Below are 21,636 nucleotides of genomic sequence, written 5' to 3'. Positions count from 1 at the left end.
AAAAATTTCCTGAACCATTTTGATAAAAAAAAATGTTTATTTATAAAAACTTGAAAACTTAGTATACATTGAGTATTTTATGTGGTTTTGGTCTGCTTATTGAAATTTGTTAAAACAGTGTATGTTGATAAACTTGCCAAAAGTGTGCTAAATCTTTTGGCTTCTTTTCTCCTAGTGCACATGAGTAAACTGCACAGCTCCAGTATGTGATTTCTGTTCATTAATTTTGAAAACTGAAATTTTATGGTTCAGTGCTTTAAAACCGGGAAATATAGGCAAGAGCTGGCTAATGGTGGGCACAGGGAGCATTGCAGATGTTAAGCTGTGAAGGAGTCAGGGCAGAGGCTGATAGGGAGGTGATGATGGGACCTGTTCTTCAGAAGTGACCAACAGCAGTTTTGTTCCTCATATACTCTTGTTCCCCCTGCCCATCATCCGGCCCCCATCCAACCAGGCTGTTAGAATTTAGATCCTGTTCCCCTCAATTTTGGCAAATCCCAGGATTACCAGACTCCTCCCCCTCCTCAATCCTCCTGGACTTTAGGACACCCAAGTCCCAAATTCTCGATGTTGCTAAATTTTTAGACCCTGTGCTTAGACCCAATGCTCCCTAGCCCTGAGACATTCCTCCCCAATAAACCAAGCTCTCAAGATCCTTCTCCCACCTTGCACTTTATTGTTCCTGGAACTCTGACATCCCCATCCCTCAAAGTACTGTTCGACCCTGAGACCCCCATCCCATTTTTGCCAAAATGTTGAAGGGCACCAATTTGAGATTTTCATGGAGAAATAAGTGGCATCATAGAATTCAATCCCTAAAAAGTCCATAGGAATTCTGGAATCTTATTTACTAAAAATGAAATTCAACTTGTTCAGCTGTTGTTGCCATATAGCAACCACAACGATTGAGTGAAAGCGATCGTTAGCCGAGGATGCTGGAAGCCAAGAGTCAATGATGGAAAACCATATATTGATAATATGTCAAAGATGGAGGCCTTGTTAAGATATTGGTTACCTAATGGGAATTATTTTAAGTTTTTTTAAAAAAAACATCTAATAGCATAATGTATGAAATATGGACATGTGGCAAACACTCTATTCATTTGTGTTCCCTGTCTGGGTTGATGTAAGCTATTTTGGTTTCTTTCCAGCCGTGCCTTTCCTGCTAAATGGTCAGTCGCAAGTGGCGGTGCTTCAAGAGGTTAGTTTTGTGTTTTAAAAATTCAGAACTAAAACTATGAAATGTACGTTCTGGACCGTGGACTTTGTTTATCCATCACCCTTATCATTTTTAGTCATGTATATTGCAATTTGACCTATTATATCCCAGACTGGATACAGGGATACTCTTGCAGTGTAAGTTAAACATTGGCCTGGTGTCCTTTGCTGATCCACATTACAGTACTCCAAGTGCTACTTTGCATTAGTTTGTACTTAGGAAAACAAACTGGACAACCAGTGGCCTATAAAAAGTAATTCATCTTTGACTTTTTTCAAGTCCTTTGTCCTCAGTACTGCTTTTGCTTATATTCTTTTAATCTCATTTTATGTTCGCCATCTGATTTATTTTTCTCTCACTGTTCATCTACGTTTTTCTTTTTCCTTTGTCCTTTTGAACTGTGTATTTTCCTGTTTCTGACCTCCTTACCTGTTCATCTCAATTCTTCGATCTAACATGGAGTTGGACTGGATGCTGTGTTTCTTATTTTTGGTCTGTCGCCCATGCACCAACTCACCAGTGCATACCAATCCACTTTGCTTTTGCTGTTATTTCTCTCACCGCCACCGCAACTGCAGAATAAATTAATGGTTCTTTTAATCATTAGCATCTTGAGAGTTTGCAGTGATTTTATCAATGTCAAAATGTGCTTATTATTTGGATGGAAATAAGTTGATAAGTTAACTTATTCATATGCAAGTTAAATTAAAATACTAACAAAGATCAGTAGAGTTTCTTGTGTGATCACAAATAGGGTTCTTGTTTTTTGTTAGTTTCAACCTGATCAGATTCACCATTGTTTTGGAACTGGTATTTGAGTTGAAATAAGTGATTAAAAGGCCAAGATTATTTCTCCATAGCACAAATTGGCATTGCTCTGCATTTTTCCTCAGCAGGTGTGCAGTGGACCCTGCATACTCTGCATCACTTTCATTATCCTGTCCCAGGTTATCTGAATATGTGGGTCAGCAAATAAAATTGCATCAGAAAGAATGACAACTTCTTTATCATTCCTTGCCGTTGTATGTTGCAAAGCTTCAGGTAAAAGGTTCCTTTTTTTCTTATTAGTGATTAGTTGGACAGTTTATCAAACATTTTGCTGATTCATACAGGCTGTCTGGGTACTTTTTTTTTTCAAGTTTCTCAGGAGTCTAAGGTGCTGACGTTGGCACCAGCTTCCACAACATCTGAATAGAAGTCAACCATTCAGCCCATCAAACCTATTCCGTCACTTAATTGGATCATGGATGATGTGTACCCGAATTCCATCTACCCACTTGGGTTCTGTAATCCTCAGTCCCCTTGTGAAGCAACAATCTATCACTTTTGAAATTTTCAATTCAGCTGGCTTCAACAGATTTTTAGGGTAGAGAGCTCCAGATTTCTACTACCTTCATGTGGAAAAAGCGCTTCCTGACATCACCACTGAGTAATCTTGCTCTAATTTTAAGCGTATGCCCCCTTGTTCTGACTCACCCAGTGGAACAAATGGGTCAGATAGGGAGAAACTATCAATTCCTTTAATCATAAGCACTTCAATTAGATCACACCTTAATTACCTATCCTCAAAAGGAATACAAGCCTAGTCTTTGCAATCTGTCATCATTGAACTCTTTTAGCCCTGGTATCAATTATCGTTGTGAATCTGCGATGCACCCTGTCCAGGGCCAGTATATCCTTTCTGAGATGAGGTGCCCAAAACTGAACGCAGTATTCGAAATGGGTTCTAACCAGTGCTTTACACAATTATAATATAACTTCCACGCCTTTGTATTCCAACTCTCGAGATAAAGGGCACATTCCATTAGTTGTCTTAATTTTTGTACTTGTCCACTAGCTTCTGGTTATTTCTGTACTTGGATCCCTTAATTTCTATGTTCCTTCACAGTTCCTAACTTTCTCAACATTTCAAAAAATGCCTTGATCTGTCCTTCTAATGATCAAAGTAGATGACCTCACACATTCCCACTTTGAACTCCATCTGCCACATTTTTCCCACTCAATTAACCTACCAATGCTCCTTTGCAACTTTCTGCTCCCACCCATCCTTTTTATTGTGCTATTTAACTTAGTATTGTTACAGACATAATTGAAGAGAGAATCAAAACCCCAGTTCTCTTCGCTTTACTGTGTAATCAGTGTGTTTTTTTTAAAAAGAAAAATGGGTGTGTTTCTTAACCCGAGTGCATGGCCAATTTAAATAACCAGCAGCATGTTTTTTGTGGGTTGAAATAAAGAGGGTTATAATTATTCACATGTTCACCCCAAAAGTCTGACGCTACGTCACTCACTCACCACTCTCGTACATGCACTCGAGAAAGAAAGCTGTTAACGAAGATAGTGCACTTTTACAAATTGCAAACAAAGGAATAGTTTTTAAGTCACATGATTTGGCTCATCTTAAGGAAAAGGCATGCGTTGGGGGTCAGCTGAAGAAGGTGTTTTCACTCCAAGTATAGTTAAGTGAGTTTGATAGCTGGTGTTGGATCTCAAAGTCATTACAGGATTCTCTGGAAGGGGAGGATTTTCAGCAGGTCACAAAGTTAGTTGCTTGTAGTATTAGTTTTCTGTACTGGTGAACTTGAAAAGGAACAGGCTTGGAGGCCTTAAGATGTAGTAGTCTCCAGTTTTAAAGCATAGGTGTTTTGCCTTTGCTGCTGTGCTTTTCAGACTGCCTAGTCTCTCCCTGGTGCTTGGAATAATGAGATTTGATATCTGTAGTAAGTTTCGGTCAGGTGACCACCATATCAATACTTCAATTGACCACCCAGAACAATTTGAAGTTCGAAGCCATTGCTACACAATGGGGGATGGATGGTGGCCATTCGCACCTACTTATGATTTAAGTGGTTTCTTACAGCTCTCTGTTAACTTTCAAGCTTGGGGATAGTGAGTCTAGGAGTCCATAGATATTGAGTTTTGGGTAAGACCACAAAGAATAAGAGGTGTGAATTCCACAAAAGGTTTTGTCTTGGTATGTCCATTCAAGGGAGGCACCATGGTCATTCAGTTAGGAACTTTCTGGAAGCTTGAGATACTTCTGAGTCCGGGCTGGAATTGCAAAAGTCAACTGATGGCAGCCATCTTATGCAGTATTTTAATGTCCATTGTGGTTCATTTAAAAAAAGAAATTCAGCTGCAGAAGATTCTATACTGAATGCAGTCCATGTTTAAAGTTATGAATAGGAAATGCCTTTAGTGGGCATGACAGTATCTCCTGCAAACTTAGATGTATGGCTCTTTATCCCTTCAACCAACTCATTTTATATAAATATTGTATATATCTTCTTAGGCAGTCCCTTGGGAACGAGGATGACTTTTTTCCACTCTAGGGTTGTAGGTCCTTAGGTGACTGAATAGTCCAATTCTGGATCCGCAAACTCTACCACAGGTGGGGCAGATGGTGATTGGTGAGACGAGTGAATGAGATGTTTGAATTTCCAAACACTCCTTCCGCTTGGTCACTGTCTGGGCATATCGACGTTGTTTGAACTGGCTGGCACCATTGCGGATGCTTCTTCTCCATTTTGGGCAGTCTTGGGCAAGAGATTCCCATGAATCAGTGGGCATGTCGTTTTCAGAGAGGCTTGTAGCGTTTTCTCTGCCCTCCTGGTAACGTCTTGTCATGACGGAGCTCAGAGTAGAAAGCTTGTTTTGGGAGTCTTGTGCCAGGCATGCAGACGACGTGGCCCACCCAACATAACTGACTAGCCGTGACCAGTGTCTCAATACCGGGGGTGTTGACCTGAGAGCACCAGGCACCACTGGTGATATTTCTCCAGAGTTTTGAGATGTCTGCTGTACAATGTTTGTTTCCAGCGCGTACAGGAAGACAGGTAACACTGCGGCCCTGTAGACCATGGGCTTGGTGCCAGATTTGAGGCCTTTGTCATCAAACACTCTTTTCCTCAGACGACCGAAGGCTGCGCTGGCACACTGGAGGCGATGCTGAGTTTCGTCGTCGATGTCTGCCCTTGTTAAGAGGAGGCTTCCAAGGCATGAGAAGTGATCCACATTGTCCAGTGGTTCGCCGTTCTTCTTGATAGTTGAAGGGCAGTGTAGCCCTGTGGGAGCAAGATGGCAAAGGACCTTTGTCTTCCGGATGTTTAGCTTAAGGCCCATTCTTTGATTATGCCTCCGTGAGTGCTCGATGAGTGTTTGAAGCTCGGCCTCTGACTGTGCGCATACGCAAACGTCGTCAGCATACTGCAACTTGATGACATAGGTTGAGGTGACCTTGGTTCTGAATTGGAGGCGACATAGGTTAAATAGTTTCCCACTCGTCCTGTAGAGTAGATCTACTCCAGCAGGGAGCTTCAAGGAGATGAGGTGGAGTGTTGCAGCAAGGAAGATGGAAATGAGCATTGATGTGATGACACAGCCTTGCTTGAGCCCAGTTTGCACTCTGATTGGGTCAGTGGAAGATCTGTTGGCAAGGATTACAGCTTGCATGTCATCGTGCAGCAGGTGGAGGATGGACGATTTTGTCCGGGCAGCCAAAGTTGAGGTGGATTTTCCATAATCCCTCCTGGTTGATCGAGTCAAAGGCCTTTGTGAGGTCAAAGAAGGCCATGTATAATGGTTGCTACTGCTCCCTACATTTTTCTTGGAGTAGTCTTGCTGTGAAGATCATGTCTACTGTGCCTCTTGATGGACGGAATCCACATTATGATTCCGGTAGGAGATCTTCAGTCACGGGGAGGAGGCGATTGAGAAGGACTCTTGCAGTGACATTCCCTAGGCGGACAGCAGGGATACCCCTCTGTAGTTACGGCAGTTGGTCTTGTCACCTTTTTTGAAGATGGTCACAATTACGGCATCTCGGAGATCCCCTGGCATTCTCTCCTCCTTCCAGATGAGGGAGATGAGTCCATGTATTTGTGTCAAGAGGGCCTCTCCGCCGTATTTTAGAATTTTTGATGGGAATTCCATCTACGCCGATAGCCTTATAGTTTATTAGCTGTCAGATGGCTTTTTCAATCTCCTGTCGGGCTGGGATTTTGCTGAGGTCGTGGCGGATAGCAGGCTGTGGAATGTTGTCGAGGGCACTCGCATCAAGGACTGGCTCACGATTCATATCTTTGAAGTGCTCCTTCCAATGAACGCTGACTGCCTCTCTGTCCTTGATCAGCGCCGTTCAACTCTTTGCTCTCATTGGGGTAGCTCCTTGGCGCTTAAGGCTGTAAATGGTCTTGACTGTGTTGAAGAATCCACGCATGCCTTGTCTGTTGGCGAGTTGCTGTATTTCCTGCGCTTTTTCAGCCCACCAGCTATTCATTAGGTCATGGGTGTTTAGTTGGACCTCTGCCTTCAATTGTCTGTTTACCTGTTTTTTTTCTCCTCTAAATTTGGTGATGCTTCCAGGAATGCCTTGTGCTTGCGATCTAGTAGCTCCTGGATCTCCTGGTTGTTCTCGCCAAACCAGTCTTGATGTTTCCTGGTCAAGAAATCAACAGTATCTTCACAAGTGCTGATTATGGTAGCTTTGAGGGCAGACCAGGCATTGTGGACTTTCTGTGGTTCCTGTTTGTTGAGCATCGCCAAGTTGCTTGTAAGACGCTGCCTGAGTAGGTCTTGCTTTTCAGAGTCCTTGATACCATTGACTTGCCTGTTACAAACCCAATCAGTCTCTCTGGTCCAAGTGCTCAGTCACTCTGTTCTTAATAACAAACTCTAATAACTTCCCCATAACAGACATTAGACTAATAGGACTATAATTTCCGAATTTATCTCTCCTATCCTTCTGAAATAATCAAGTAACATTGGCAATTTTCCAATCCAGGTGACAGTTCCTGAATCGGGAGAGATTTGTGAGATCATGACAAGAGCTTGGATAATTCCCTCGCTTATTTCTTTTAATACTCTGGGGTGGAAACCGTAGGATCCTGGAGATTTATCTATCTTTACTCATTATTTTCTCTGTTACTTTTTTTTAAACTTAGGCTATATCTGCTAAGTTTCTCTCAATTTATTTTCATTTTCCCCAATCCTCTACTGTGAAGACTGATTTAAAAATTAAGTATTTAGCAAGTTTGTCATTTTCAGTAGATGCTAGATTATCCTCTTAAATGCAAGCAGACAAAAGAAAGAAAAGCTACCTATGATTTTTATGTTGCAGGTCAGCAGCAGATCATCATGGACAGCCCAATGAAGAGGAAATAAAATAGGCAAAAACTCGAGACTTAAAATAAAAGCAAAATACTGTGGATGGTGGAAATCTGAAATAAAAACAAAGTGCTGGAAATGCTCAGCTGGTCTGGCAGCAGCTGTGGAGAGAGATGCTGCCAGACCTGCTGAGCCCCACTTCATTCGTTGATCACAATCTAGGCTGACACTTGAGCACAGTTCTGAGGGAGTGCTGCAGTGTCAGAAGTGTTAGCTTTTGGGTGAGACATTAAACCAAGGTCCTGTGCATCCCCTCAGATTAATAGCGGGGAACCCGTGACCCTTTTTGAAGAAGTTATGGGGAATTCTTCTGGTCTCCTGACAAGCATTTAGCCTTCAACCAACAGCACCAAAAAATGATTGACTGGTGTTGAATTTATTGCTGTTCGTGGAACCTTGCTTTGCACAAATTGGTTGATGCATTTGCCTACAAAACAACACTATGCTTCCAAATTAATTCATGGGCTGTAAAATGCTTTGGAACAAATTAAGGACATGGAATATTGTATACAATGCATATTTTCTATTCCTTAGAAGCAGTAGCATAGTAAGGGCGAAGGCCTCAACAGTGTGTTCCCCAGCTTGAGAACAGGCTGCCTGTGGTTGCTCTTTCGTTGACTTGTTATATGTTGCAACAGCGTCACGACTTGCAGTTTGTGGATGCATTGGCTGATTCAACGTTTAGCTCATCAACCTTTTAATGACATTTCCTCCTGAGGGATCTTACTACCATTCTGCGGGGGTCCATCCACCCAAAGCATTGGCTCAACTGAAGGTGACCTGGTTACTTGACTGCCACCTGTTACATGGCATTGATAATTTATAGGATGCGTAATTTATTGTAATTACAATAGCAGGTTTAACACCTGACCTGATACCAAAATACTGTTAAGACACTATAGTTTTGATCATTTTATGCAAGGTAATAAGCTCCCAGGGCCTGATGGCCTACATCCTAGAGTCTTAAAGGAAGTGGCAGCAGAGATAGTAGATCCGTTGGTTATAATATTGCAAAATTCCCTGGATGCGGGAAAGGTTCCAGTGGATTGGAAAAATGCTAATATAATGCCCTTATTCAAAAAAGGAGGGAGGCAGAAAGTAGGAAACTATAGACCAGTTAGTTTAACATCTGTTGTTGGGAAATTGTTAGAACCCATTATTAAGGAAGTAATAACAGGACATTTAGAAAGTCAAAACGCAATCCATCAGAGTCAGCATGGTTTTATGAAGGGTAAATCGTGTTTGACTGATTTGCTAGAGTTCTTCGAAGATGTAACAAGTAAAGTGGATAATGGGGATCCTGTAGATGTAGTATATTTGGACTTCCAGAAGGTATTTGATAAGGTGCCGCACAAAAGGTTAATACACAAGGTAAGATCACATGGAGTTAGGGGCAATTTATTAGCTTGGATAAAGGATTGGCTAACCAACAGAAAACAGAATCAGGATTAATGGGTCCTTTTCTGGTGGCAAGATGTAACTAGTGGGTTGCCACAGGGTTCGGTCCTCGGGCCCCAACTATTTACGATTTATATTAATGACTTGGATGCAGGGATAGAAGGTACTATAGCCAAATTTGCAGATGACACTAAAATAGGTGGGGATAGTAAGTTGCAATAAAGAAATAAGAAATTTACGAATGGATATGGATAGGTTAGGTGAATGGGCCAAAATTTGGCTGATGGAGTTTAACGTGGATAAGTGTGAGGTTATCCATTTTGGTCAGAAGAATAGAAAGGCAAATTATCATCTAAATGGAGAGAATCTTCAGAGTGCTTTGGTGCAGAGGGATCTGGGTGTCCTCGTGCATGAATCGCAGAAAACTAGTATGCAAGTGCAGCAGGTAATAAGGAAGGCAAATGGAATTTTGGCATTTATTGCTAAAGGAATAGAGTATAAAAGTAGGGAAGTGTTGCAACTGTACAAGGCATTAGTGAGACTGCACCTGGAGTATTGCGTACAGTTTTGGTCCCCTTACTTGAGGAGGGATGTAGTTGCATTGGAGGCAGTTCAGAGGAGGTTCACTAGATTGATTCCAGAGATGAGGCGTTTGTCTTATGAAGAGAGATTGAGCAGTCAAATGGTCTCCTTGGAAAGACCAGCATAGTAAGCCTGCAGATCCTGGCCGTGCCAAGTACTGGTTGTTTTAACTCATGCTGTCATTATTTGCTGCCAAGAAAATATTGGCACTGACCTGTTCAAGGCTTCAGTTGATGCAGCGACTCACCAGCATCGTGGTACCAAGAGATCAGTGGCATTGATTGCCTGTATGACCTTTAATACTAATTTACTTCACTAATAATTGACCTGAAGCCTAGTTCTTTTCTACATAATGATAATTAGAAATAAGACTCCCACAAAGGAGAAACATTTGACATATTACTCAAAGGAAAATTGTTGGACCAAAGCTCCAAATACAAACTTTTTTTTATTCATTCACATGGGCAACGCTGGCTAGGACAGCATAGAAGGGCAATTAGGGTTCAAGGTTTAATCTGAGAATTGCCCAAAATCTAAATATAATTGTTCCTGGAGTTCCAGAACCTGGAAGGGCCCTTCTGCAGAACATTCTGTCCGGTAAATGCACAAGATATGTCAGCACCACATTCCAATCGATCATGGTTACAAATTTATAGATCAATGTCCACAAATTGGCAACATTTATTGCTAAAATAACCAGCATACAGGGTCTTTTGCAAAATCTTATGTATACTGTTTTACTTCAGGTTATCTCCTGGGATGGGAAATCTTCTGCATAGGACATGAATCACAAATCTGTAGAATGAGAGTCAATGACAAATAATGATCTTGGCTAATGAATTTGCCAGCAAAGCTGATGCTGGTTGAGAAGGCAGGCTATCAAGCGTATTTGACACTCTAAGACCACATAAAATGGACATTTTCCAAAGTCAGTTGCTGTCCCAGTCCATAAGCAAATTGTAAACTCCAACATACTCTGGAAAATAGGAACAGAAGTCAGCCCTTCAGCCTTCCAGTCTATTCTGGCACTCAGATGAAATCATGGCTTATCTGTATCCATTCACCTGCTTTGGCTTTATATCCATTTATACCCCTGTCGAGCAAAAATCTGTCAATCTCTGATTTAAAATTATTAACATCTACTGTTTCTTGTGGAAGAGGGCACTGCGCCTCTAACACCCTTTGCGTGAAGAAATATTTCTTAACTTCTTCCCCGAACGGCCTGCTCTGATTTTAAGATTACGTCCCCATGTCCTAAACTCCCACACAAGCAAAAAATGATTCTCTCTATCTACCCTTTTAAAAAATCGAAGAACTTCAATCAAATTTCCCTTTAACCTTCTCTATTCTAGGGAACATAGGCCTAGTTTTGTAATCTTTCCTCATAATCTAACCCTTGGAGCCCGAGCAAAATCTTGGTGAATCTGCACTGCGCTACTTCCAAGGCCAATATATCCTTTCTAGGATACGGTGCTCAGGATTGTACACCGTACTCCAGGTGGGTCTAACCAGAGCTTTCTGTAGTTTTAGTTTTTAGTTTTAGAGATACAGCACTGAAACAGGCCCTTCGGCCCACCGAGTCTGTGCCGACCATCAACCACCCATTTATACTAATCCTACACTAATCCCATATTCCCACCACATCCCCACCTGTCCCTATATTTCCCTACCACCTACCTATACTAGGGGCAATTTATAATCGCCAATTAACCTATCAACCTGCAAGTCTTTGGCATGTGGGAGGAAACCCACGCAGACAGAGGGAGAACTTGCAAACTCCACACAGGCAGTACCCAGAATTGAACCCGGGTCACTGGAGCTGTGAGGCCGCGGTGCTAACCACTGCGCCGCCCCCAACTTTAGCTGTAGCAAAACTTCCTATCCTTTATATTCTAGCCCGCTAGTTACAAAGGCTAACATTACAGTAGCCTCTTTATTTTTGTACCTGATTACAACATTTTAGAGATCTGTGTACACTTTTTTATTTTATTTTAGAGATACAGCACTGAAACAGGCTCTTTGGCCCACCAAGTCTGTGCCGACCATCAACCACCCATTTATACTAGTCCTACATTAATCCCATGTTCTTACCTTCCCTTAATTCCCCTACCACCTACCTATACTAGGGGCAATTTACAATGGCCAATTTACCTATCAACCTGCAAGACTTTGGCAGATCCCTAAATTATTTTGGACCTCTTCTGTTCCGAGCGTTGCCATCATTTGAAAACACTCAGATTGCCCTCTTTTGGTCCAAAATGTATGATCTCATAGTAAACTGCATTGAAATCCATCTGCAACAAGTTCGCCCACTTACTTAATCTATCAATGTCTCTTTGTAATTTTTAGCTCCCACCTATTCTACCTACTATGCCACCAATTTTTGTGTCGTCATCATACTTGGGTATATGACTCTCTTGTTGTAATCGACGTCATGAATAAATATAGTGAATAGTTAAGGCCCCTGCGTGGATCTTTGAAGGACATCACCAGTCATTTCCTGTCAATTCTGGTACTTATTCATTATCCCTAATCTTTGCCTTCCACCACCTAACCAGGTCAATAATTTGCCTTCAATTCCATGAGCTTTAATTTTAGCTAACAGTCTCTTTTGTGGAACCTTGTGTAATGCCTTCTGGAAGTCCATATAAATGACATCCATGGGCATTCCCTTGTCTACTACTTCAGTCACTGCCTCAAAAAATTCAGTTAGGTTTGTTAGATATGACCTGTCCTTTACAATACCATGTTGACTTTCTCTAATCAGCTCAAATTCTCTTAAGTGCTCAGTTACTATGTCCTTAATTATAGATTCCAACAACTTCTCCACAACAGATATAGACTAACAAGATTATAATTTCTGGTATGTCTTTCTCCCCTTTCTTCAATAATTGTTTATAACTTGGATTCGGCAACAAGATCCATTACCACTCAGTGTATTGTTGCGCAAATTGCTTTGATGTCATTTAGGGCCACTACCATGACGGCTACATCAGCTATTAAAATAACCTTCAACAGCACAGGTATTTTTGGGGAAAGTTGGAATTGGAATCATTGATGAAATACAAGCTGAACAGGTGTTCTTAAACAGCAATGCCTCTGAAAAGCAGGATCTCTTTTAAGAGTCCTCTCCTTCCTCAGCCAACAGACTACAAAGCCCAGTTTTGCGTCAACCCTTTTTATGTATTTGTTCTCCAGGTAAGAATGTTGCTGGTAAGGCTGCATTAATTACCCCTTCCAAGTTGCCCTCAAGGAATGTAATGGTGGGAAGGCCTTCCTCTTGAATAGTTACAGTCCTTGTAATGTTTAGTTTTAGTTTAGTTTAGAGATACAGCACTGAAACAGGCCCACCGAGTCTGTGCCGACCATCAATCACCCATTTATACTAATCCTACACTAATTCCATGTTCGTACCACATCCCCACCTGTCCCTATATTTCCCTACCACCTACCTATACTAGTGGCAATTTATGATGGCCAATTTACCTATCAACCTGCAAGTCTTTTGGCTTGTGGGAGGAAACCGGAGCACCCGGAGTAAACCCACGCAGACACAGGGAGAACTTGCAAACTCCACACAGGCAGTACCCAGAATTGAACCCGGGTCGCAGGAGCTGTGAGGCTGCGGTGCTAACCACTGCGCCACTGTGCCGCTCTAAATTGTTTGCAGTGCCTTTGCTTTTTGCATTCTTTATTAATGACCCAAGAATTGGTGTTGGGAAAATGAGCCTCAAGTTTGTATCCAATATCATGATTTGTGGAAATGTTAGGACAGTATCAGAGACTAAATTACTGAAGGACTGCAGCAGTTCAAGAAGGCAGCTCACCGCCATCACCTCAAGGGCAGTTAGGGATGGGCAATAAATTCAGGCCAAGCCAACGATGCCCTTATGCCACAAACAAATTAAAAAATATATATATGTGTAAGTCGAGATGGTATATGACTTGGAGGGAAACATGGGGGTGATATACCCCAACTACTGCCTTGGCTGGGATCATTTGACTCAGCACAGTATGGAAATAAGACTTTGGGCTCTTCAATTTAGTTATTACTTCCAGTCCTTTATGAAATATGGATCATTGATTCTGTTATTATTGAACTTTTTGAAATGGGCAGATGGCTATTCCCTTGTGATACAAGTATTTATAGAATCGTAAAATCATCGAAAGTTTAAGGCACAGGAAGAGGCCATTGGCCCATCGTGTCTCTGCCGGCTGAAAAACGATCCACCTATTCTAATCCCACCTTCCAGCATTTGGTCCGTAGTCCTACAGCTTGCAGCACTTGAGGGTTTCTGCTTCAACTACCCTTTCAAGCAGTGAGTTCGAGACCATCACCACCCTCTGGCTGAAAAAGTTTTTCTTCATCTCCCCTCTAATTTTTTCTACCAATCACTTTAAATCTATGCCCCCTCGTCACTGACCTCTCTGCTAAGTGAATAGACCCTTCACCTCCACTCTATCCAGGCCCCTCAAAATTTTGTACTTTTCAATCAGATCTTGCCTCAGCCTTCTCTGTTCCAACGAGAACAACCCCAGCCTATCCAATCTTTCCTCTTTACTGCATTTTTACAGTCCTGGCAACATCCTTGGAAATCTCCTCTGTACTTTCTCTAGTGCAATTACATCCTTTCTGTAATGAGGTGACCAGAACTCCACACAGTACTCAAGTTGTGGCCTAACCAATGAGTTCTACAGTTCCAGCATAACCTCCCTGCTCTTGTATTCTGTACCTCAGCTAATTAAGGAAAGGATTCCTAACCACCTTGTCAACCTGACCTACCTTCAAGGATCTGTGGCCATTCACTCCAAGGTCCCTTACTTCCTCTACACTTCTCAGTATTTTCCCATTAATCGTGTATTCCTTTGCCTTGTTTGACCTCCCTAAATGCATCACCTCAAATTGAATTTCATTTGCCACTTTTCTGCCCATCTGACCAGACCATCAATATCTTCCTGAAGCCTACAGCTATCCTCCTCGCTATCTACCACACGGCCAATCTTTATGTCGTCCGCAAACTTCTTGGTCAAGCCCCTTAGATTTACGTCCAAATTGTTAATCTACACCACAAAAAGCAGGGGACCCAGTACTGAGCCCTGCGGAATGCCACTGGAAACAGCCCTGCACTCGCTAAGACAGCGTCAACAGTTTCCCTTTGTTTCCTGTTACTGAGCCAATTTTGTATCCACCTTGCTGCATTTCCCTGGATCCCATGGGATTTTATTTTTTTAACCAGTCTACCATGTGGGATCTCGTCAAAAGCCTTGCTAAAATCCATGTAGACCACATCAACTGCACTACCCTCATCTATCTTCCTTCTTACCTCTTCAAAATATTCTATCAAGTTGGTCAAACAAGATCTTGCCTTAACAAATCCATGCTGACTATCCTTGATTAACCTATGCCTCTCAGTGACAGTTTATCCTGTCTCTCAGAATGGATTCCAATAATTTTCCCACTACTGATGTTAGACTGACTGGCCTGTAATTATTCGGTCTATCCTTCGCACCCTTTATAAACAAAGGTACAACGTTAGCAATTCTCCAATCCTCCTGCAACACACCTGTTTCCAGTGAGGACTGGAAAATGATAGTCAGACCCTCTGCTATTTCCTCTCTTGCTTCTTTTAACAGCGTAGGATACATTTCATCTGGCCCTGAAGATTTCTCAACTTTCAAGGATGCTAATCCTTGCATGTTTCCTCTCTCCCTATGTTTATCACATCTAATGCTTCACACTCTTCCTCCTTAACTACAATATCTGCATCATCCCCCTCTTTTGTAAAGACAGATGCAAAGTATTCATTAAGAACCATACCACTATCTTCCGCTCCGATACATGGGTTACCTTTTTGATCTTTTCTGGGCCCTACTCTCTCCTTAGTTATCCTCTTACTCTTAATATATTGATAAAACATGTTTGTGTTCACCTTGATTTTGCTTGCCAGTATTCTTTCATGCCCTCTCTTTGCTTTCCTAATTTCCTTTTGATTTCACCCCTACACTTTCTAAACTCCTCTTGGCTTTCTGTAGTATTGAGTTCTCAGTGTTGGACTGTAGGCTGCTTGACATCCATGGGGCTCTAGATTTGGCTGCCTCACCCTTTTTATTTGTGGGAACATGCTTACCCTGAACCCCTTGAATCTTGCCTTTGAATACCTCCCACTGTTCTGACACTGATTTACCTTCAAGTAGCTGTTACCAGTCCACTTTCACGAAATCATACCTTAGCTTAGTAAAATTGGCCTTGCCCCAATGGAGAACTCTAACTCCTGTTCTGTCTCTATCCATTTCCATAATTATGTAAAAACTGACTGAATTATGATCACTATCACCAAAATGCTCTCCCACTGACAATTCTTCCACCTGCCCATCTTCATTTCCTAAAACTAAGTCTAAAACTGTGCCCTCTCTTGTTGGTCTTGCTACATACTGGGCAATAAGGTTCTCCTGAATGCACCTCAAGAATTCTGCTCCCTCAATTCCTTTCACACTAAAGCTATCCCAGTTAATATGGAGGTAGTTAAAATCCCCTACTATTACTGCCCTTTTGTTCTTGCACTTCTCAGAGATTTGCTGACATATCTGCTCTTCTATCTCCCTCTGACTGGGGGTCTATAGTACACTCCCAGCAGTGTGATTGACCCTTTTTTGTTCCTTAGATCAATCCATATGGCCTCATTTGATGAACCTTCCAACATATCATCCCTCCTCACGGCTGTAATAGTTTCCTTGACCAATATTGCCACTCCCCACTCCTTTCTTATCCCCCTCCCTATCGTGTCTGAAAGCCCTGTAACCTGGAACGTTGAGCTGCCATTCCTGTCCCTCCTTAAGCCATGTTTCCGCAATAGCTGGGATGTTGTACTGCCACTTGTCTGTCTGTGCCCTCATCTCATCTGCTTTATTTGCTATGCTCCTTGCATTGAAATAGATACCCTTGAGCACTGCCAAACTCTCTCTCTTATTTTCTCATCCTCGTTTCCTCTGTCTTCCAGACGGATTAATTTTCCACCTTCAGTTTTAATTTCTGATTTTGTCCCAGCTATGCTCAGGTCCCCATCCCCCTGCCAAACTAGTTTAAACCCTCCCCAACAGCACTAGCAAAATGTCCCGCAAGGAACTCAGTCCCGGCTCTGTTCAGGTGCAACCTGTCCGGCCTGTACAGGTCTCATCTCCCCAGAGCTGGTCCCAATGTCCCAGGAATCTGAAGCCCTCCCTCCTGCATCATCTTTCCAGCCATGCATTCATCTGTCTTATCCTTCTATTTCTATACTCATTTGCGCATGGCGCTGGGAGTAATCTGGAGATTACTACTTTTGAGGTCCTGCTTGCTAAATTCTTACCGAGCTCCCTAAATTCTAACTGAAAGACCACATCCCTCTTTCTACCTATGTCATTGGTTCTGATGTGGACCATGACTGCTGGCTGTTCACACTCCCCTTTCAGGATGCTCTGCAGCCGCTCTGTAACATCCTTGACACTGGCACCAGGGAGGCAACACACCATCCTGGATTCACGTCTACGGCCACAGGAATGTCTGTCTGTTCCCCTGATTATTGAATCACCTATCATTATGGCTCTTCCAGTCTTCCCTGTACCCCGCTGTGCAGCTGAGCCATCCGTGGTGACACGGACTTGGTTCTGGCTGCACTCCCCAGGTGAATCATCACTTTCCTGATTATTCAGAAGTGAATACCTGGTGGAGAGTGAGATGCACTCCGGGATCTCTGACACTACCTGCCTGATTCTTTTTGACTATCTGGTGGTCATACATTCCCTCTCTCCCTGCATACTCTTAAGCTGTGAGTGACCACATCTATAAAAGTGCTATCCACGTAGCTTTCATCCTCATGAATGCACCGCAGTATTGCCGGCTGCTGCTCAGGTTCCAAAACCTGGAGCTCAAGCTGCTTCAATTGACAATACTTCCTGCATAAATGGTTCTCCAAGATACGGGAAGTATCCTGGAGCTCCCACATAGCACAGGAAATGCACTCTCGAGGTTGAAGCAACCCTGCCATTCCTTTATTTATTAGTTGACCCTTTGCTACTGCTAAAAAAAAAACCCTTACCAATACTTCAACAGCTTAGAATTATTAATAAAACCTTACTAGTACTGAAATCCTACTAAAAATTAATACAGTTCACGAGTTAAAATAAACCTTACTGAAAAAAATACCAGTTCCTCCCATGCTCTTTATTATTAAGCCATTTACACACACACCCGGACAATGGTCTACGAAACCAGCTATTTACTGACACTCCCTTATAGCAGTTACTCACCAGCAGTCACCTTGCAGCTTTCCTGTGATGTCACTTCTCACTTTGTTTTCAAACTCCGGCGCACCTGGACTCCTCTCCATTGCTCTCCCGATAGGTAAGTGCTTTAGGCCACGATCCTCGGGCTGTATTTATCCCCTCCCTGAAGGTCCGCTCCTCTCCCAGAAGGTAAGTGCTCTTGGCAGCGATCCTCAGGTTCTATTTATCCATGATTGCACAATGTTCAGCACCATTCGTGACTCCTCAGATACTGAAGCAGTCCATGTAGAAAAGCAGCAAGGCCGAGACAATATCCAGGCTTGGGCTGATAAGTGGCAAGTAACATTCGCGCCACACAAGTGCCAGGCAATGACCATCTCCAACAAGAGAGAATCTAACCATCTCCCCTTGACATTCAACAGCATTACCATCGCTGAATCCCCCACTATCAACATCCTAAGGGCTACCATTGACCAGAAACTGAACTGGAGTAGCCATATAAATACCATGGCTACAAGAGCAGGTCAAAGGCTAGGAATCCTGAGGCGAGTAACTCACCTCCTGACTCCCCAAAGCCCTGTCCACCATCTACAAGGCACAAGTCAGGAGTGTGATGGAATACTCTCCACTTGCCTGTATGGGTGCAGCTCCAACAACACTCAAGAAGCTCGACACCATCCAGGACAAAGCAGCCCGCTTGATTGGCACCCCATCTACAAACATTCACTCCCTCCATCACTGACGCACAGTAGCAGCAGTGTGTACCATCTACAAGATGCACTGCAGCAATGCACCAAGGCTCCTTCAACAGCACCTTCCAAACCCGCGATCTCTACCAACTAGAAGGACTAGGGCAGCAAATACATGGGAACACCACCACCTGCAACTTCCCCTCCAAGCCACACACCATCCTGACTTGGAACTATATCGCTGTTCCTTCACTGTCGCTGGGTCAAAATCCTGGAACTCCCTTCCTAACAGCACTGTGGGTCTACCTACCCCAAATGGACTGCAGCGGTTCAAGAAGGCAGCTCACCACCACCTTCTCAAGGGCAATTAGGGATGGGCAATAAATGCTGGCATAGCCAGTGATGCCCACATGCCATGAATGAATTATAAAAAAAACTCCCCGCAGGTCCGCTCCTCTCCCGTAAGGTAAGTGCTTTAGGTCACGATCCTCGGGCTGTATTTATGCGCTCCTCGCTCCTGTGTTCTTCCCATAGGTCCACTCCTCTCTGCTGCTCTCCTAGAAGGTAAGTCTTAAATTTTATTGATACGGACATTAGTTAAAATTAGTTATTGTTGAGATCATTCCTTTGTTTTGATCTATTTTTATTTGATACCCACCTAAATCAACTTTATGATGCTGGCTACATTTTTGGAGCTTCAGAACCAGTTTGACTTTATCTTCAGTTACACCTGTTAAGTTTCAGAATCTTCACCTTTCCTTCTTTGTTTCAGGCCCAAGCGCAAAGTCTGCAGCTACCCCTGGTGCTTTGCAGCGTTCCAGAAGTGACATAGATGTGAATGCTGCTGCATCTGCAAAATCACGGCATACCTCTGGGCACACAACAGCGAGCCGTTTAACTGCATCAAATATTCCTGCAGGAGCCTATGCTTCACTCGGTAAGACTGATTAGTTCAGTTTTTTCCAAAGCTTTTTATCTCCCTTTGCCACTATTAGAGAGAAACATAGAAAGATTTACAGCACAGAATGCCATTTGGCACATTGTGTCTGTGCCAGCCAAAAGAGAACAATCCATCTAATCCTACCTTCCAGTACTTGGACTCTAGTCCTCTATGTTATGGTATCTCAAGTGCATATCCAAGTGTTTTTAAATCTAATGAGGGTTTCTGCCTCTACCACCAATCCAGGCAGCGAGTTTGAGACCTCCTCCACCCTCTGGGTGAAACAATTACTCCTCAATTCCCCTCCAGTCCTTCTGTCAATTACTTTATTGACCTCTCTGCTCCTGGGAATAGGTCCTTCCTATTCATTCTATCTAGGCCCCTCATATTTTATACACCTCAATTAAATTTCCTCTCAACCTCCTCTTCCGAAGTAAATAACCCCAGCCTATCCAGTCTTTTCTCATAGCTAAAATTGCCCTTTCCTTCTAACATTGTCGTAAATCTCTTCTGTACCCTCTTTGGTGTGATCACATCCTTCCTTTAATGTGGTGACCAGAATTGTACGCAGCACTCTAGGTGTGGTCTAACTAGTGTTTCATACAGTTCCAGCATTACCTCCCTGTTCTTATACTCTATGCCTCAGCTAGTGAAAGAAAGTTTCCTGTATGCCTTTATGGATAGTTTATGCCCGTCCTGCTACCTTCAGGGATCTGTAGACAAAGGGTTGATGGATCTCCAAGGTACCTCTGTTCCTCTACACTTTTAAGAATACTATCAATTATTGTGTATTCAGCCATGAACGTATTGAATGGTGGAAGCTCGAAGGGCCGAGTGTCCTACTCCTGCTCCTAATTCGTATGTTTGTATTCCCTTGCCTTATTTGTCCTCCCCAAATGCATTACTTGACACTTCTCCAAAATGAATTCCATTTGCCACTTTCTTGTCCATCTGACCAGTCCATTGAGATCTTCCTGCAGTGTTCCTCACCATGGCCAATTTTCATATCATTTGCAAACTTCTTAATCATGCTCCCTACATGCAAGTCTAAATCATTGAATATATACAATGAACAGCAAAGGACCCAGTACTGAGCCCTGCAGAACCCCACTGGAAGCAGCTTTCCAGTCACAAAAATACCCTTCAACCATAATCATTTGTTACTTGTCGCTGAGCCAATTTTTTAAGCCAACTTGCCACTTTCAAAAGAACAAAGAACAGTACAGCACAGGAACAGGCCATTCGGCCCTCCAAGCCTGCACCGATCTTGATGCCTGCCTAAATTAAAACCTTCTGCACTTCTGGGGACCGTATCCCTCTATTCCCATCCTATTCATGTATTTGTCAAGATGCCTCTTAAACATCTCTATGGTACCTGCTTCCACCACCTCCCCCCGGCAACAAGTTCCAGGCACTCACCACCCTCTGTGTAAAGAATTTGCCTCGCACATCCCCTCTAAACTTTGCCCCTCGCACCTTAAACCTATGTCCCCTAGTAACTGACTCTTACACCCTGGGAAAAAGCTTCTGGCTATCCACTCTGTCCATGCCACTTATAACTTTGTAAACCTCTATCATGTCGCCCCTGCACCTCCGTCGTTCCAGTGAAAACAATCCAAGTTTATCCAACCTCTCCTCATTGCTAATGCCCTCCAGACCAGGCAACATCCTAGTAAACCTCTTCTGTACCCTCTCCAAAGCCTCCACATCCTTCTGGTAGTGTGGCGACCAGAATTGCACGCAATATTCTAAGTGTGACCTAACTAAGGTTCTGTACAGCTGCAGCATGACTTGCCTATTTTTATTCTCTATGCCCCGACCGATGAAGGCAAGCATGCCGTATGCCTTCTTGACTACCTTATCCACCTGCGTTGCCACTTTCAGTGACCTGTGGACCTGTACGCCCAGATCTCTCTGTCTGTCAATACTCCTAAGGGTTCTGGAATTTACTGTATACTTCCCACCTGCATTAGACCTTCCAAGATGCATTACCTCACATTTGTCCGAATTAAACTCCATCTGCCATTTCTCCGCCCAAGTCTCCAACCGATCTATATCCTGCTGTATCCTCTGACAATCCTCATCACTGTCCGCAACTCCACCAACCTTTGTGTCGTCCGCAAACTTACTAATCAGACCAGCTACATTTTCCTCCAAATCATTTATATATACTACAAAGAGCAAAGGTCCCAGCACTGATCCCTGCGGAACACCACTAGTCACATCCTTCCATTCAGAAAAGCACCCTTCCACTGCTACCCTCTGTCTTCTATGACCGAGCCAGTTCTGTATCCATCTTGCCAGCTCCCCTCTGATCCCATGTGACTTCACCTTTTGCATCAGTCTGCCATGAGGGACCTTGTCAAAGGCTTTACTGAAGT

General features: G+C 43.0%; 1 protein-coding gene across 10 annotated transcripts in view; it reads left to right on the top strand.

Moving 5' to 3' along the window:
• clasp2 (cytoplasmic linker associated protein 2) overlaps positions 1 to 21,636 on the top strand; it is a 673,953-nt gene that overhangs the window by 381,813 nt on the left and 270,504 nt on the right. For all 10 annotated transcript variants that reach the window (XM_068032254.1, XM_068032248.1, XM_068032247.1 and 7 more), the window contains exons 17-18: positions 1,152 to 1,201; positions 19,088 to 19,252. In XM_068032254.1, coding sequence (XP_067888355.1) covers positions 1,152 to 1,201; positions 19,088 to 19,252 — 215 coding nt within the window. The remainder of the gene's footprint in view (positions 1 to 1,151; positions 1,202 to 19,087; positions 19,253 to 21,636) is intronic.

This window comes from Heterodontus francisci, chromosome 5 (genome assembly GCF_036365525.1).
Source record: "Heterodontus francisci isolate sHetFra1 chromosome 5, sHetFra1.hap1, whole genome shotgun sequence".
In the NCBI taxonomy this organism is placed as follows: Eukaryota; Metazoa; Chordata; class Chondrichthyes; order Heterodontiformes; family Heterodontidae; genus Heterodontus; species Heterodontus francisci.
This window is presented reverse-complemented; position numbering and strand designations above follow the sequence as displayed.